The 17,500-nt window shown below is 40.9% G+C and overlaps 1 protein-coding gene across 1 annotated transcript in view; it reads right to left on the reverse strand.

Annotated features, from left to right (window-relative positions):
- Window positions 1–12,545: 12,545 nt before the first annotated feature.
- Window positions 12,546–17,500, reverse strand: part of LOC306885837 (uncharacterized protein) — a gene marked incomplete at its 3' end in the record, with an annotated part of 8,342 nt that continues 3,387 nt past the window's right edge. The window contains exons 5-6 of the mRNA XM_079442616.1: window positions 12,786–12,824; window positions 12,546–12,646 (exon numbers count right to left, since the gene is read on the reverse strand). Of these exons, the coding sequence (XP_079298742.1) occupies window positions 12,546–12,646; window positions 12,786–12,824 (140 nt within the window). The remainder of the gene's footprint in view (window positions 12,647–12,785; window positions 12,825–17,500) is intronic.

Here is a 17,500-nt window from a genome sequence, read left to right on the forward strand (position 1 = left end):
AATCTGTTGGGCTGATACAGCTTGTTCCTTATTATGTAGTATGAATTGTTTTAAATATGATTTTAATCTGTTTTTAATCAGTCTGAAAGATATGGAATGGACTGATTTTTCTCCATTTTACAAATCAGTTTTGAAAGTGTGGAATTCTGTTTTTCAAGTGAGGAGAGATCCAAACCTTGAAGGTTGGATACAAAATGAACCACTCTTTAACAATCCCCTAATACAAGCAAATGTGTTGAAAATGAGAAGTTTGCAAACATCAATGGTGAGAGCAGAACGCACATGTTTGTCTGATCTAAAGAATGGAAACGAGTGGAAGAGTCCCCAAGAACTGTGTAGGTTGACGGGCATTAAGTCTGTGAGATTTATGGATAAAGTAATGAAGGACATTTTTTCAGTTCTTCCTTCTATCTACAGACAAAGTATACTAGAAAATCGTTGTGGTGAACAAGAGGATGAAATGAGAGAAAGTTTTCCAAAACTTCAGATTTCAATGATAATAGATGAAAAGCCTGAGAAGGAATCACTTCTTTCTTTCTGTATACCTGAACTGAATTTGTTTGAAGATGTTTCAGAGAAATCCTTGTATATATTATGTGTGAAAGTCTCACATCAATCTGAGCTGAAGGAATGTAAAGAATCAAAGTGGTTGGAGGTGATTGGCCAGGGCTCTTCTCCTAGGAGATGTTGGAGGTCTTTATATAAATCACCTATAGAAAAACGCACTGCAGATCTTCAGTGGAGGATTGTGCATTCGGCAATTGCAACTAACAGATACCTGACACGTGTTGACCCCAGTGTGGGGAAGGAATGTATCTTTTGTGGTCATGAAGAAACTTTGAAGCATCTATTTTTAGATTGTTCTAGGCTAAATGGTGTGTTTCAGATTTTAAAAAGTTGGCTTAGAGCACTTGGGGAAGATATGGATGAAAATATATTTATATTTGGCCCAAAATATGTTGCAACAGATAAAGCAAGAATTTCTTTAATCAATTTTTTAATTGGTGAAACAAAGCTGGCAATATGGATTACAAGGAAAAATAAGCGGAAAGTCAGCGGGACAACTGAACCTGAACTTATTTTAAAGGCTTTTGTATCTGCAAGGATTAAAGCAGAATTTGCTTTTTTTAAATTAACAAAAAATGTGGTTGCTTTCAATGAGTTTTGGGGACAGGCAGAAGTGTTGTGTGTGGTTGACCAAGAGGAGATTTTATTCCTAAATTTGTAATTTGTTTTATTATTTCTTTTTTTTTGTTTGTTTCTGAATGTACATGTGTTTGGGGGTTTAATATACATATGTTATATGTGATGAGGCCAAAATTGTTTGGCAATATTTAAAAAAAAATTTGTATTAGTTTTTTAATGAATAAAGAGTTGTTCAAGTCTCAAGTCTCTCTCTCTCTCTCTCTCTCTGTCTCTCTCTCTCTCTCTCTCTCTCTCTCTCTCTCTCTCTCTCTCTCTCTCTCTCTCTCTCTCTCTCTCTCTCTCTCTCTCTCTCTCTCTCTCTCTCTCTCTCTCTCTCTCTGCGCATGTGCGGCGTGGTTGTGAGGAGCGTGTGAGCGGGGAGTGTGGAGTTACTGAGTGAGTCTCTAACTTTTCCTTTCTGAGTTTATTTATTTTTTCGAATATTGCTGTAGGTTAGAGGAGAAGGTGTTAATGGTTTTTTTTTTTTTTTTTTTTTTGTTTGGTTTTTTTGTCAGCTTATCTGATAAAGATGGGCTTAAATTCTGATGGTTTTTCCTGTTTGTCTGCTCGGCGCAAGTGCATGCCGTCAGATGAGTCCATTTCTATTGAGAGTGTTTTGGTCGAGAAATAGGTGCACAAAACATAATTTCCGCTTCAAGAATGAATAAAGCAATCGTCATATTTCTGAAGGAAATCGAAATGGTTAGTCAGTTGGTGGAGTGTGGCTTGACTGTTCAGGATGTGTTTGTTCCGATTTTACCGCTGTCTAATCTTTCTAAAAAAGTAATGTTGTCAAATGTACCTCCGTTTATTTCTGATAAAGCGCTTGAGTCCATTTTAGCTCGTTATGGAAAATTGGTTGGGCAGATTAAAATGATTCCTCTGAGACTAAAAACCCCAGAGTTGACACATGTCATGTCTTTCAGACGGCAGGCTCTGATGATATTAAGTGCTGAATTTGAAACGCTTGAAGTGTCTGTTAAATTGACAGTGTTTGGTAGAGACTATACGATCTTTATCACTACTGAGACCATGAAATGCTTTGTTTGTGGAAAATATGGCCACATTAAAACGGGTTGTCCTGTGGTTAAAGAGGCTCAAAGCGCAAGGAATGGTTTAGAATCTAATTCAGTGCAAGATTCAAGTGTTTTGGAGAATAATGATTTGGTTAAACCGACTACAGAAAGCGCTGCAGTTGATTTGAATGCGGACACTGACGCGTCTACTGAAATGAGAGAGCAGTTGTCTCAGGGTGGTAATATTGAGATTACAGAGACAGATGCGACCATTCCTGATGCTAGACAGAGTGGAACGAATGATCCTGTAGAAACTGTTGAGGAGTTAGAACAATCTGGAGAACAAGATGGGTCTGAAGTGAGTGATGTCTTGGATGAGGTACAGGCATCAAGCAGGAATATGTCTCAAAATGATGCTGATCTGTTCACTGAAAAGCCAACATCACAAGTTGTTGACAGTGATTTGGATAGTGAGTGTTCAGACTTAATCACTGATGAATTGGATGAATTCAATTCTCAGGAAAGTACTGTTGGGAGATTAAAGAGGCCTCGGTATTATAGTTTAGAACAGCTGGATGACTTCTTGAATGCTACAGAAAATCAGAGAAAACCAAAGATTGAAAAGTACTTTCCTGATTTAAAGTTTTTTATTGATTCCTCTGTAACTGCTGTGAAGAAAGCAACACTTGAGGAATTAGATCAGCTCAAGCGTTATCGTTTAAAAAAAGTTTGTAAGTGCTGTCAGAAAAACAGTAAAGAAAAGTCCTTAAAGAGGTATTATGTATTGGAAATACATCTATATTGGCATTTATTTATTTTCTCTTTTTTCATCCTGATGGTATCCTTTAATATTGGATCCTTAAATATAAATGGATGTAGGGATGTACAAAAGAGAGTGACTTTATTTAAGTATTTACAATTTAAAAAAGCAGATGTAATTTTTTTGCAAGAGACTCATACTGATGCCTGTAATGAGACAGATTGGATAAATGAATGGGAGGGCAGTATTAGTCTTAGTCATGCTGGTGTTGCGTTTTTATTTTCAAAGCATGTTAAAGATAATCCTGTTTTCTTAGAAATAATACCTGGACGCCTTCTTCGAGCTGATATAACAATATCCTACCTGTAAAACTCACAGCTTATGCTGATGACATAACTGTTTTTATAAGGAATACTGATGATATGGTTGCTTTGACTTCTAGTTTTTCAAAAAGCTACATCTGCTAGAATTAATTGGGATAAGTGTACATCCCTTCTGTTAGGTGAGTGGAAGAATATAGATCCTCCCCAAATTCCACAACAGTGTGAATGGATTAAAGATGGTTTTAAAGTTATTGGGGTGTATCTAGGATCTGATACTTATATGAAAAATAATTGGGAAGGGTTACTTGACAAAATTGTGGGGAAACTACAGAAGTGGAGATGGATTCTCCCAAAGTTATCTTTTAGAGGGAGATGTTTAATCGTTAATAATTTGCCAGCCTCAATGTTGTGTCAGATTTACAGTGTTGAATCCCCCTGAAGAGTTATTGATTGGTATTCAAAAAGCCTTTGTTAAATTCTTTTGGGATGGTTATCATTGGCTTCCTCCTGGAGTTTTGTATCTCCCAGTTGTAGAAGGTGGTCAAGGACTTATAAATCTGGAGGCAAGAGTTAAGACAATGAGGTTTCAAACATTACAAAGGCTACTATATTGTTCAGATAAGATACCCTGGATTGCATTAGGTTTGTCTGTTTTACAAAGTCTTGGGGGAGTCGGATTAGCTAAGCAGTTGTTCTTAATGTTCTAACTTTTATGTAACTGCATTAAAGGCTGAGGGATGATGATGAACATTATGGTGTTTTAGAACCATTGTTTTTTAATTCTCTCTTTAAAATGAATTCTTCCATTCTGAGTTCAGTAATCGACAGGTTTTTAAACACAGGAATAGTATACTGTAAAAGATTTAATTGATTTTTCAAAGGGTCAGTGGTATGCGGCTAAATCTATAGCTAATAGAGTTGGGCTTAGATCGGAAAGATATGTTAAAGGGATAATTGGAGATCTTAAAAAATCTTTTCCTCAGTCTTTCTTGACCTATGTAAACAATTTCATTGAGAATGGTGAAAGGCATTTGATTTTTCCATGTTTTCGAGTTAACATTTTTGATTTGGATGAAGATCTGAACGATACTTTATTGAAAGGATTTGAAGATGTATTGTTTCACAATGTTGATAAAAAGATATTGTATTGTATGTGTGTTAAATCCCTGTTTTATACTCAACTGAAAAGACGCGTTGATACTAAATGGAGAGAATATCTATCAATCTCTTCAGAAATAACTCCATCATGGAGGTGTTTGTATAAGCCCCCTATTCCTAAGAGGTCTGGGGACCTCCGATGGAATTTGAAGGATATAGGTGTGATTTTGTTACAAGAGACTCACAGTGATCAAGGTAATGAAGCTGAATGGGGCCTATGGTGGGAAGGAGAGCATATCCTCAGTCACGGCTCCAATTTGAGTGCCGGAGTGGCAGTACTTTTTTCCCCTATTGTTAAAGTAAAAATTGTCAAAACATGAAGTTGATCCAGGGAGATTGCTGATTGTGAGGGCAGAAATTAGCAATCTTATTTTACTTTTTGTAAATATTTATGCTCCAAATGTAGGTGCAGAGAGAATTCGGTTGTTTATAAAATTAGAGGATTTTTTAAGACAACAACCTGAAGGAGATCTCATTATTTTAGGGGGAGATTTTAACTGTACCTTGGACTTTACACAGGATAGGAACAGTGAGGAACCTCATGCTCCGAGTGCTTTGTGCCTAGCCAATATGATTCAAAATCTAAACCTATCTGATGTTTGGAGAGAACATAATCTCCTTTCACGTCAATATACATGGGTGAAGATGAGTGATCAGAAGGTTTCTGCTGCACGGTTGGATAGACTCTATGTATCACGTAATATGAGGAATAGAGTTTTAAATTCAATTATTTTCCCCACTTCAATATCTGATCATAAATTTGTTACTATGGAGTGTACTTTATTAAAAAGAATGCATAAAAGTCATTATTGGCATTTTAAAGCGAAATTATTAGAAGATAAGTATTTTTGTGAGAATTTTAAGCTCTTTTGGGAGTCCTGGAAGAGTGAGAAAAATAGCTATGAAAACTGTATTCAATGGTGGGAGATAGGGAAGGTACAAATAAGGAATTTTTGTCAACAATATGGATCTCATTCTTCGTTTTGTATAAAAAGGTTATTGGAATGTCTTGAAAAAGAAATTATTGGTGTTGAGCAAAGTATGATTGCAAATGACTCTGTAAATCTTAAAGTTCTGTGGACTGAAAAGACTAACCTGCTGAGCTCAGTCTTGAATGAAAGAGTTAAAGGAGCTCTTGTGAGGAGTCGGTTTTTGGCAGTAAGAGACATGGATGCTCCTACTTCTTTTTTTTTTTTTAACCTTGAACGTAAAAAAGGACAAGAAAAATTGATGTATTGTTTAAAAGACTGTAACGGTCGAGACACTTCTGATCAAGCAGAGATGCGTAAAATTGCTGTGGATTTTTATTCCAGTCTATATGCTTCTGAAAAACTGGATGGACAATGCAGGAATGAACTGTTGAATGAGCTTCCGGTTTTAACGTCAAAGCACACAGTTCTTTTAGAGACTGAATTTACCTATGAAGAAGTCACGGCTACTGTTATGGGACTCTCCGTAGGTCGTGCACCTGGAATAGATGGACTGCCTGCCGAATTTTATAAGGCTTTCTGGCCTGTCCTTGGACACGATTACTTTGAAGTTCTTCAAAAAAGCATTGTTGAAAAAATCCTTCCTAAGAGCTTTCAGCGTGCAGTTTTAACGCTGCTCCCTAAGAAGGGGGATCTAACACTCATAAAGAACTGGAGACCTGTGGCAGTGTTGTGCTCAGATTACAAAATCATTTCCAAATGTTTGGCTAACAGATTAAACAATGTATTACATGTAATCATACATAAAGATCAGTCTTACTGCATAAAAGATAGATCTATTGTAGATAATCTGCATTTAGTAAGAGACTTGTATGATTATGCTTTTGACAATAAGATTGAAATGGGGTTTTTATCACTGGATCAAGAGAAGGCTTTTGATCGGGTGGATCATATTTTTCTCCTTGATGCTTTAAAGGCCTTTGGTTTTGGTGATAATTTTATTTCAATGATAAGGTTATTGTACACTGAAGCCACATGTATGATAAAAATGGCTGGTGGCCTAAGTACTCCTGTGAAAGTTCAAAGGGGAATTAGACAGGGCTGTCCCCTTTCGGGTCAGCTTTATAGTATAGTTATTGAACCTTTGTTATGTAAACTAAGGAAAGAACTAGCAGGTTTACAAATTAATTATTTTAACTCCCAGCAATCTGTCAAATGATCTGCATATGCGGATGATGTTACAGTTTTAATCAGAGGAGAGGATGATGTTGAAGTGGTAAAGAATGCACTAAGGTGTTATGGAAAAGCATCATCAGCCAAAGTTAACTGGTGTAAAAGTGATGCTGTGTGGTGTGGCCAAGGTGTTAAAAGTCCAGCACTTCCTGGTGGTTTACAATGGGGAAGGGCAGGTTTTAAATATCTGGGAGTTTTTTTGGGGACAAAAGCAAAACTGGGAGGGCCTGCTGGAGAAAGTATGTGCGCGGTTGTCTCATTGGAAATGGTTGCTGCCCCAGCTGTCCTACAGGGGAAGGGTGCTGATATGCAATAACCTCGTAGCCTCCTCCCTTTGGCACAGGATGATGATCCTTGAACCTCCAGAAGACCTTGTGAGACAAATTCAGAGATGTCTGGTGGATTTTTTCTGGTCGGGCCAGCATTGGTTAAAGGCACCAGTGCTGTATCTGCACAGACAGGAAGGAGGACAAGGCCTAGTGGATATCATATCCAGAGTGAAGACTTTCAGACTTCAAGTGGCTCAGAGACTCCTCTACGGGAAGGATGTGAGCTGGGCCGGGATAGCGTGTACCTTATTGAGGAAAGCAGGCAACATGCGACTAGATCGCCATCTGTTCCTGATGGAAATAAACAAGTTGGATCTTGCAGGACTAACATCATTTTATAGATCACTTTTTTAAAGCATGGACACTTCAAGTTTTCCCGGGAATTGAACAATGCTCAAAGTTTATGGCAGAGAGAAGAACCATTGTTATTTAACTCTGCACTGAACTTGGATATTTTTAAAAGTATATCACTTAGGAGAAGACTATGGGCTGCAAAAATCACAAAAATAGGACATTTGAGACCTGAAGGTGAATGGTTATCACCTGAAATTTTTGCTGAAAAACTGGGCATAACATCAGTTTGGGTGGCAAAGAACTTTTTGTCTCAGATAGCTCAGTTTTTGCCACAGAGTTATAGACGTTCTTTAGAAACTTATAATGGAGAGATGGACACACTTGTTTTTCCAGAATTGGAAATTACTTCTGAAATCGAAAACTGGGAAGAAACTGAGGGTGGACTATTATCTTTTAAAACACAGCAGTTGGGAGTTTTCAGCAATACAGGAAAAAAATCACTGTATATATTGTGTGTCAAGAAACTACATCTTCAGGCTCTCACAAACATAAAGGAGTCTAAATGGCAAGAGGTGTTTGGGTCAGGTGCTTCCCCCAAGGGCAGCTGGAGGACCTTGTACAAACCTCCTATTGAAAAAAGAACTGGAGATCTTCAGTGGAGGTTAGTGCATGGTATAATAGCTACTAACAGATACAGAGCACGTCTTGATCCGCAGGTGAGGGAGGGATGCCCTTTCTGTGGCATACAAGAAACTGTCTTTCATTTATTTTTAAATTGTGCTAGATTGCAACTGTTGTTTCCTACAATAGATAAGTGGTGTCAGAACCTGGGAGAAGTTTTCTCACCTATGTGATTTATATATGGGCCTAGATATAAAAAGGAGTGTCATGTTTTATTGAATTTTTTATTTGGGCAAGTTAAATTGGCCATTTGGTTGTCACGCAAAGAAAAATTGTTTGATAACGAGTCTTCTGAAGTTGATTTAGTCCTCAGGGGTTTAATAAGATCTCGATTAAAAATTGAGTACACATATTACAAATTAGTTAATGATCTTGAAACTTTTAAATATAAATGGGGTGTAAATCAATGTGTTTGTGATGTCGACTGTAATGGAAATTTTAATTTATTTTAGTTGTTGTGTTTTTTTTTTCTCCTTGTGATAATGTGATTTTCTGAATTATGGCACTAAATTACCTTTATGTTTTTCTGTGGTAAAACATTTTAGTCTTTTGGTATTAAAGTGTTTTTTAAAGTCAAAGTAAAAGTCTCTCTCTCTCTCACTCACTCACTCACTCACTCACTCACTCACTCACTCACACACACACACACACACACACACACACACGTTGATACTGGTGGTTTACAGGTACTCTCAGGTGTAATGGTTTATATACTGTACAAATTGTATATTATATTGCCCAAAACCAACCCTACACCTAAACTTACCCCTCACAGAAAACTTTCTGCATTTTTACATTCTCAAAAAAATACAAATAAAACAATTTAGTATTTTTTTTAAGCATTTTGAATTACGAGGACATAGACAGTATTCTCATAAATCACTTTCACATTGTAATACCACTGTCATACTCATCATTATACAAATTTGTGTCCCTATATACCACATAAATCAGTGCACACACACAGGTTCACTCACAAACTCATACTCATATACACACTCTCACACAAAGCTTAGTTCTAAATGACTTCAGTTTCACTGTAACGCATCTGCGCGTGCATGTGTGTGTTTCTCCAGGTCTGGCTCTGACGTATATTCTGGAGAACAGCTTCAAAGCTGAATCTGGATCCAGGCCTGATGTTCCTAAGATTGGGATTCTGATCACGGATGGGCAATCACAGGACGATGTTCTTTCTCCTGCTCAGAGACTCCGAGATGCTGGGATCGAGCTGTTTGCCATCGGTACCAGAACAAAACCAGCTCTAACTTAAATACAGTCTTGTAAATACTTCAGTTAATAGTTTTCTGACTGTGTGAATCTGCAGGAGTGATGAACGCAGATGAGAACGAGCTGAGAGCCATCGTCTCCCCTCCGGAGGAGACACATGTGTATGAAGTGCCTTCTTTCAGTGCGATTAGCTCCATCGTGGAGAGATTCACCAGGAGCGTCTGCGAGCGTGTCTCTGAAATCAGCAAAGAGATCAGCGGTGCGTTTGTATGGAAGCATATGGGTAGCAATATTCAATCTGAATTATGGGTAGCAATACATAGACATTTTCTCCCTCTGACAAGACAAAAGAATAATCATAATAATTAACATCATCTTCAACAAACCTGCTGTAGGAACTGTAGTTTCCTGAAAGAGACCCATGTATTGAGAAACTGTAATATTGAGACTAGTTTCATTTCATATTTTTTGTTTATATTTGTAACCAGGTTTCCATCAATATATTTTTGTGCATATTTTGTGATACTGGATGGAAAATATGAGAGTGAGAAGTGAATAAAATATCTGACGAGTAATAAAATCTGTCTGTCTCTATAGTGAACATCCACACATGTGAAACTCCAGCCATCGCTGATATCGTGATTCTGGTGGACGGATCGTGGCGCATCAGCCGTTTGAACTTCAGAACTGTCAGGAGCTTTCTGGGAATGTTTGTCAGGGCCTTCACTGTTGGATCAGAACAAACACGCATCGGTACGCCTGGGGTGTCTTTAGTTCCAACACACAGTACATGCAACTAGATCAACAGGAGAAGTGTGTGTGTGTGTGTGTGTGAAAATAAAAATACTGAGCTACACCCATTTCTATTACGGAATGCTCTTGAGGCAATAGAAGCTGTATTATAGTCACAAAACAGTAATCCACATCAAGGCAAAAAAGCTGAAAACATTGCATAAGGTAATCCACAAACACAAAGTAACAGAAGCAACACTGCAGCAACCAAAGACACAGACCACAGGGTATAAATACAGGTGAGCTGAGGGTAATGGAGCAATAATCAGAGCAGAGGGTGATGGGAACTGAAGTCCACCAGCACTGGGCCCTCTGGTGGCTGTCCTGGGCATTGCAGCAGATGACTGTGACACATTTGAAGTCGAGAGTCAGCAAAGTCAGTTTTGAGAAAAATCAAGTTAAAGTTTTCTGAAGGTTATAAAGCAAAATCACCTAGCAACGTTGCATCTTTTTCTCCAGTTTGTTTCTTAATATTACTTTTTACATCTAAACAAAAGCATTCAAGTAAGAAAACAGAAAATCAAATGTGAAATCCCTTTAGTTACAAATAAATTCATTATTAAAACTGCAAAAGCAGTTCAATCAGAGAAAAAGGTGGTACTTTCAGAAAACATACAAATAAAGATCATTTTAGATGTTTCATTACTGTTTGGAGCATTGAGATCATTAGACGAGAGCTTAATGAACTCATTTTTGTGAAAACCTCAAATTCAACCAAAATCGACATTTTAAACTTTTTTTGACATTTCAGCTGAAAGTTATCCTGTGCACATTCACACTCATTCTGCCAGCTCAGGTCACGTACACAAGTGTGTGTGTGTTCAGGTTTGGTGCAGTACAGCAAGGATTCATGGATCGAGTGGCATCTGAACACTCACAGCACTAAAGGAGCCGTGATCGACGCCGTGAAGAATCTGCCTTATAGAGGAGGAACCACTCTCACAGGTTCATGCGCGCACGCACACACACACACACACACACACAGAGCTTAAATCTTACTTTTTAACTTTTACTTTTGTCATTTAGCAGACGCTTTTGTCCAAAGCGACTTATACAAATAAGAAAAAGTAACTAAAACTAAAAGTTACAACTCTATAGATCTAAATTACTTAAATCTCACACATCTGTTCCTGTGTGTGTGTGTGTGTGTGTGTGTGTGTGTGTGTGTGTGTGTGTGTGTGTGAATGTGTGTGTTTCTCCAGGTCGTGGTCTGACGTATATTCTGGAGAACAGCTTCAAAGCTGAATCTGGATCCAGGCCTGATGTTCCTAAGATTGGGATTCTGATCTCGGATGGGCAATCACAGGACGATGTTCTTTCTCCTGCTCAGAGACTCCGAGATGCTGGGATCGAGCTGTTTGTCATCGGTACCAGAACAAAACCAGCTCTGACTTAAATACAGTCTTGTAAATACTTCAGTTCAAATACTTTAGTTTTCGGACTGTGTGAATCTGCAGGAGTGAAGAACGCCAGGAAGAGCGAGCTGAGAGCCATCGCCTCCCCTCCGGAGGAGACACATGTGTATAACGCGGCTGATTTCAGCTCTATGTTAAACATCATTGAGAGATTCACCAGGAGCGTCTGCGAGCGCGTCTCTGAACTCAGCAGAGACATCAGCGGTGCGTTTCTCAGATCTCTGTTGTTTCATGAGCAGGCTCAGGAGGTTTCTTCAGGAGATGGAGGTTAAGTTTCTCTTCTGTGTGTGTTTCCATGTGAAGAAGTGTCAGACGCCCCCAGTGACCTTCTGATCTCTGAGGTCGAGGAAGGAAGATTCTGTGTCACTCGTCCAGACAAGCTCTAAGAAGCGCCGAGAGCACAAGTGAGTGTTCGATCGAACCAAACTGGTGCTGTAAACCATGCTATTATTCATGAATATGCCATCTAAAGTTCAGAAATATTCAGACACAGACAGCAATCTGAAGTGATAAAGACTTTTAATGTCCAATGAAATCAATTTTTAAATTTAGCAGTTAAACAGCAGAATAGAGAAAAACACATTTAGTTTTATAATGTTTGAATTTTTGCATTCAATTTGGCATCAAATATAAAATTCCACAGACAAGCTGAAGGGGTTTCTGTAAAAATTATATATAATCAATTAATAATATAATATAACACGATATATAATATAATCCTTTTAGCATTTAATAGAAATGAGAAATAATTTTCTTATTTATACATTCAATTTGTCATTGAATGCATGATATAAACAAAACTTTTAAGCGGTTTCTCTCAAATGTAAAAACTATATATAATTAGTATAATGTAATAATATATAATATACTATTTTTATATAGCATATATATATATATATATATATATATATACAGTACATATTTTATAGTTTATATATTTAACAAATAAAAATTAATAATTTTATTCACTAAAATTATAGTTTCATGTATGACATAGACAGATATATATTTCTAGCATGGTCTGCTGTGTTTTTATGGTTTATCTCTGGGTCTGGTCTCCACGTCACAGAATCCAAAGTTGAAAAACCCCCAGAAATGATCTGAAACGAGGAGCGAAAAGCCAAATGATTCACTTTCACATCACTGCTGCTACTGTATATCAGACGCTTACATTTTCTCTTATTTTCTTCTCACCCAATAAAACTAGGTGACAAAAATGAAGATGATGCTGATGGACAGGAAGATGACATCAGAAGTATTTCTGTTTGCAGCATTATTCGGACGGCGTGTGTAATGCGTTTGTTCTGAAAAACAAACATGTATTGTTTTATCTTCTCACACCTTGTTGCATCTTTCTTTACAATAAATGTAATGTTTGAATTAAGTATTCAGATATTTTTCTTTCATAGAGCCATGCCATAATTATATTACCATCAGACTCACCTGTAACTGGACTGAATTCATCTGAGGTCCTACAGAGGACTGATAGAACAGAGAGTAGAGCTGAATATAAGCTCATCTATACAATAATCACATCATCATCTACAATAAAGACTTACATTAATAATAATAACTAATTAAATACCCAATATATATCATACCCTTAATGATATACAGCATACTGCCATTCAAAGACTGAATGGTAAATTTATATTCATCAAGGCTGCATTAAAGTGATCAAAAGTGAGAGTAAAGACACTTATGTCACAATAGATGTCTATTTCAAATAAATGCTGTTCTTCTGAAATTTCTATTCATCTGTGAATCCTGAAAAAATTGTGTTTCCACAAAAGTATTGTGCAGCACAACCGTTGTAATATATGCAGACGGGACACTGAGGTAAGTAAAATCGTATAACTGTTTATTGAACAGAGTGCAGTGCAGGAGTGATAGCGGGTGAGTTTCTTGGTATATGGAAGATTCAAAGGATGGTAATGATGATCACTGATATATTTCCTCAATTCACAGATACGGGGATAGACGCAGACAAGGAGATCTTCTGGAGCACACTGACCACAGAGAAGGACGATCTGAAGGAGGAGGAGAACACAAGGAGCAGAAACAGGAGGTAAGGATAACAGGCAAGTAGAATCCTTGCGTATACTCAGCTAGAGTCTTGCCAGAGTAGGGTCCACGTAGTCGGTACGAGATCGGACACTGGAGTGAATGTGGAGTGCTTAAATAGGTGGTTTGATGACTGTGGTGATGAGGTGCAGGTGCTCGTGACTAGTATTCAGGCGATGCAGATCGTTGTGATTGCCTGATGGGGGAGCCTGGCCGATCTGTGACAGTACCCCCCTCTCCACGGCCCGCTCCTGAGGGCCGACCCCGGCGTCGTGGTGGTCTACCTCGGCCTTGGGGAGCTGGACGATCAGGATGAGCCGTGTGGAACTCCTCCATGAGTGTGGGGTCCAGGATGTCCTCTCTGGGAACCCATGATCGCTCCTCAGGACCATACCCTTCCCAGTCAACGAGATAGACCAGCCTACCACCACGGCGCCGGGACTCCAAGATCTCCTTCACCCTGTAGACTGCACCTTCTTCCAGTAAGAGAGGGAGAGGGGGGTTCTTCAATCGGGCCAGGCTCTACGAAAACAGAGGGAGAGAAGGGTTTTAGTAATGAGACGTGGAAGGTGGGATGAATCTTGTAGTGTGATGGTAGCTGGAGTTTGTAAGTAACAGGATTGATCTGTTCCAGAATGGTGAAGGGGCCAATAAATCTGGGACCAAGTTTCCGGCAAGGCAGGCGTAGTCTGATGTCCCTGGTGGACAGCCATACCTTCTGTCCTGGATGGAAAACGGGAGTAGCGGCACGTCGGGCATCGGCTGCCATCCGTTGCCTACACACTGCCTGCTGCAGCTGGTGGGGTGCTGCGTCCCAGACTCTCTCGCTCTCTCTGAACCAGTAATCTACAGCGGTGACATCCGAGGGTTCTCCGGACCAGGGAAACAGGGGAGGCTGGAAACAGAGCACGCACTGGAAGGGAGTGAGTCCAGTGGAGCTCTGCCGGAGGGAGTTTTGGGCATACTTGGCCCAGCCTAGGAACTGGTTCCAAGAGTTCTGGTGGTCATGGCAGAAGGTTCTCAGGAAGCGCCCCACATCCTGGACCTTTCGTTCAGTCTGCCCATTCGACTGCGGATGGTAGCCTGAGGAGAGGCTTACGGTCACACCTAGGAGTGAGAAGAATGCTTTCCAGACCTTCGAAATGAATTGGGGACCTCTATCTGACATAATGTCTTCGGGTAGACCGTAATTTCTGAAGACTTGGTTGAACAGGATCTCAGCTGTCTGTAGAGCGGTGGGAAAGCCTGTGAGAGGTACAAGACGGCAGAATTTAGAGAATCGGTCGATGATGACTAAGATGCACGGGTTACCATCGGATGCCGGCAGGTCCGTGACAAAGTCAACCCCTAGGTGTGACCAGGGACGGTTTGGTATGGGTAGTGGATAGAGTTTTCCGGCGGGGAGATGACGGGAACTTTTGGAGATGGCGCAGTCGGGGCAGCCTTGCACGAACCTTCTCACGTCCCTAGCCATATTTGGCCACCAGAAGTGATCTCGCAGCAGCGAGAGAGTGGTGTTGACCCCTGGGTGGCCAGTACCTAGGGAGGTATGGGTGGTATGGATAAGAGGAGTGCGTTGGGTTCTGGGAACGTATTGGTGATTAGGAGGGCAGCGGCGGATTGGCTGGAGGCGTGGCAGAAGCAGCGGTGGGCGAGGTCCACTGGATAGGGCAGGTGATTATCTTGGAAGGCAATATCCCTTCGGGTTCCGCCGAGCTCTCCTCTGGAGTATATAGATGAGATAAGGCATCTGCCTTGACATTTCTAAGCCCGGGGCGGTAAGAAATTTTAAATTGGAACCGGGTAAAGAAGAGTGCCCACCTGGCCTGTCGAGGGTTCAATCGTTTTGCCTCTCGGAGATACTGTAGGTTCTTATGGTCGGTTAAAACTAGAAAAGGGTGTGCTGCACCTTCCAGCCAATGCCTCCATTCTTCCAATGCCAGTTTGGTGGCAAGGAGTTCCCATTACCAATGTCGTAGTTTCTTTCCGCCGGGCTGAGTTTTCGGGAAAAGGCGCATGGATGAAGTTTGGGAGGCGTCCCCTGCTGCTGAGACCGTATGGCTCCGACACCTGTTGTGGAGGCATCAACTTGCACTACAAATGGAAGTTTTGGGTTGGGGTGAACAAGGAGCACGAGTGAAGGCGTGTTTTAACCTGTTGAATGCTTCCTTGGCATCAGAGGTCCAGGTAAGGGTCTTGGCTTTACCCTTGAGCCGATCAGTGAGGGGACTGGTGATGGTGCTGTAGTTCGAGATGAATCGCCGATAGAAATTTGAGAATCCCAAGAATCTTTGAAGCTCCTTCACGGAGGTAAGAAGGGGCCAAGAAGTGATTGCCTCCACCTTCCCCTTGTCCATACGTATGCCACCATTAATGACGTACCTGAGGAAGTGGATCTGGGTCTGATGGAATTCACACTTCTCAGCCTTGAGGTAAAGATGGTATTCCCGAAGCCGTTGGAGGACCTCCGCAACGTGTTGGCGATGTTCGGCCAGGCTCCGGGAATATGAGAATATCGTCGATATAAACGATGACGAACCGATGGAGGAATTCCCGGAGCACCTCATGCATGAAGCCTTGGAACACTGAAGGGGCGTTGACTAACCTATAGGGCATAATCCGATACTCGTAGGGGTCACCAAGGCAGTTTTCCATTCATCCCATTCTCGAATGCGGATGAGGTTATAAGCGCTGCGGAGGTCCAATTTGGTGAAAATGGTGGCACCGCGCAGTTGTTCCAAGGCTGTAGGTACAAGGGGAAGAGGATATCGGAACTTGATGGTAATCTCATTCAATTTACGATGATCAATACAGGGTCTCAGTCCACCGTCCTTCTTAGCTACAAAGAAACTGGAAGCAGCAGGGGAGGTTGATGGAACAATATAGCCTTGCTTTAACGCCTCCTCAATATACTCCTCCATGGCCCTCTGTTCAGGAAGGGATAATGGATAGATTTTACCTTGTGGTACTGACTCACCCGGAACAAGATCAATGGCACAGTCCCATGGCCGATGCGGTGGTAGCTGGGCAGATCTCTTAGGACAGAAGACATCACTAAAGTGGGAATAGCAGGGTTGTATATTGACGGATTGCTTCTCCTTGAGGCTCTCTATAGAGGTTGAGTGGACTGGAAGTGGCCTGGGAGCCACGCGCGGAGGTTGAGGTAATTGAGGGAAGCAATGAGGAAAACAGTTCTCACCCCACTTTAGGATCTCTCCTGTCCTCCAGGAAAGGATGGGATTGTGCTGCACCAGCCAGGGACGTCCAAGGACGATGTCCACAGTGGAACCCTCCAGAACTAACAGAAATAGTTCCTCTTGATGGAGCTGCCCTACCTGCAGCTGTATGGGTCCCACACAGCGTCGGACGAGACGTCTTGATAGGGGTTTCCCAATTACTGATTGGATCTCGTAAGAGGTTTCCGTAGTCAAGAGTCGGAGCTGCCGACAGAGGTCTCCAGAGATGAAGTTGCCCACTGACCCGGAGTCGAGGAGAGCTGTGACTGAAATCACAAGATTTCCGGTAGTAAGCTGGGCACAGGTGGTTAGCGGATTCATCTTAGGGATATTGGGGTGAATGGTACTCACTGAAGCGTGAATGGGACACTCCAGGATCATGTGCCCATTCGCTCCGCAGTATAAACAGAGCCCCTCTGAGATCAGTCTCTGTCTTTCAGCAGATGTTAGGTGATTGGTATCGGTTTGCATGGGTTCTGGAGGGTCACTGGTCTCTGGTCGGCGGTTAACAGGAGTGGCAATGGCTACGGAGGAATCCTGAGAACAAGACTGAATGCGATTGGCGCACCTTATGGCCAATTGAATAAATTTCTCCAATCCGTAGGTGTCGTCGTAGGCAGCGAGGTGAAGACGAAGACGAGGATCCAGACCTTGATGGAATGCAGTGATGAGGGAGGGCTCATTCCATCCACTAGCCGCTGCCAGCGTTCTGAACTTGAATATTGATGAATAGTCATTCTTCCTCGTTTTAATCGATAAAGTTGCTCACCAACTGAAGAATCCCCCGGTGAACAACTGAAGACTTCTCGAAAATGAGAGACGAAATTAGAAAACGACTGGGTTGCAGGACCGGCTTGA

The sequence above is a fragment of the Barbus barbus genome (assembly GCF_936440315.1).
Source record: "Barbus barbus genome assembly, chromosome: 19".
Taxonomy (NCBI): Eukaryota; Metazoa; Chordata; class Actinopteri; order Cypriniformes; family Cyprinidae; genus Barbus; species Barbus barbus.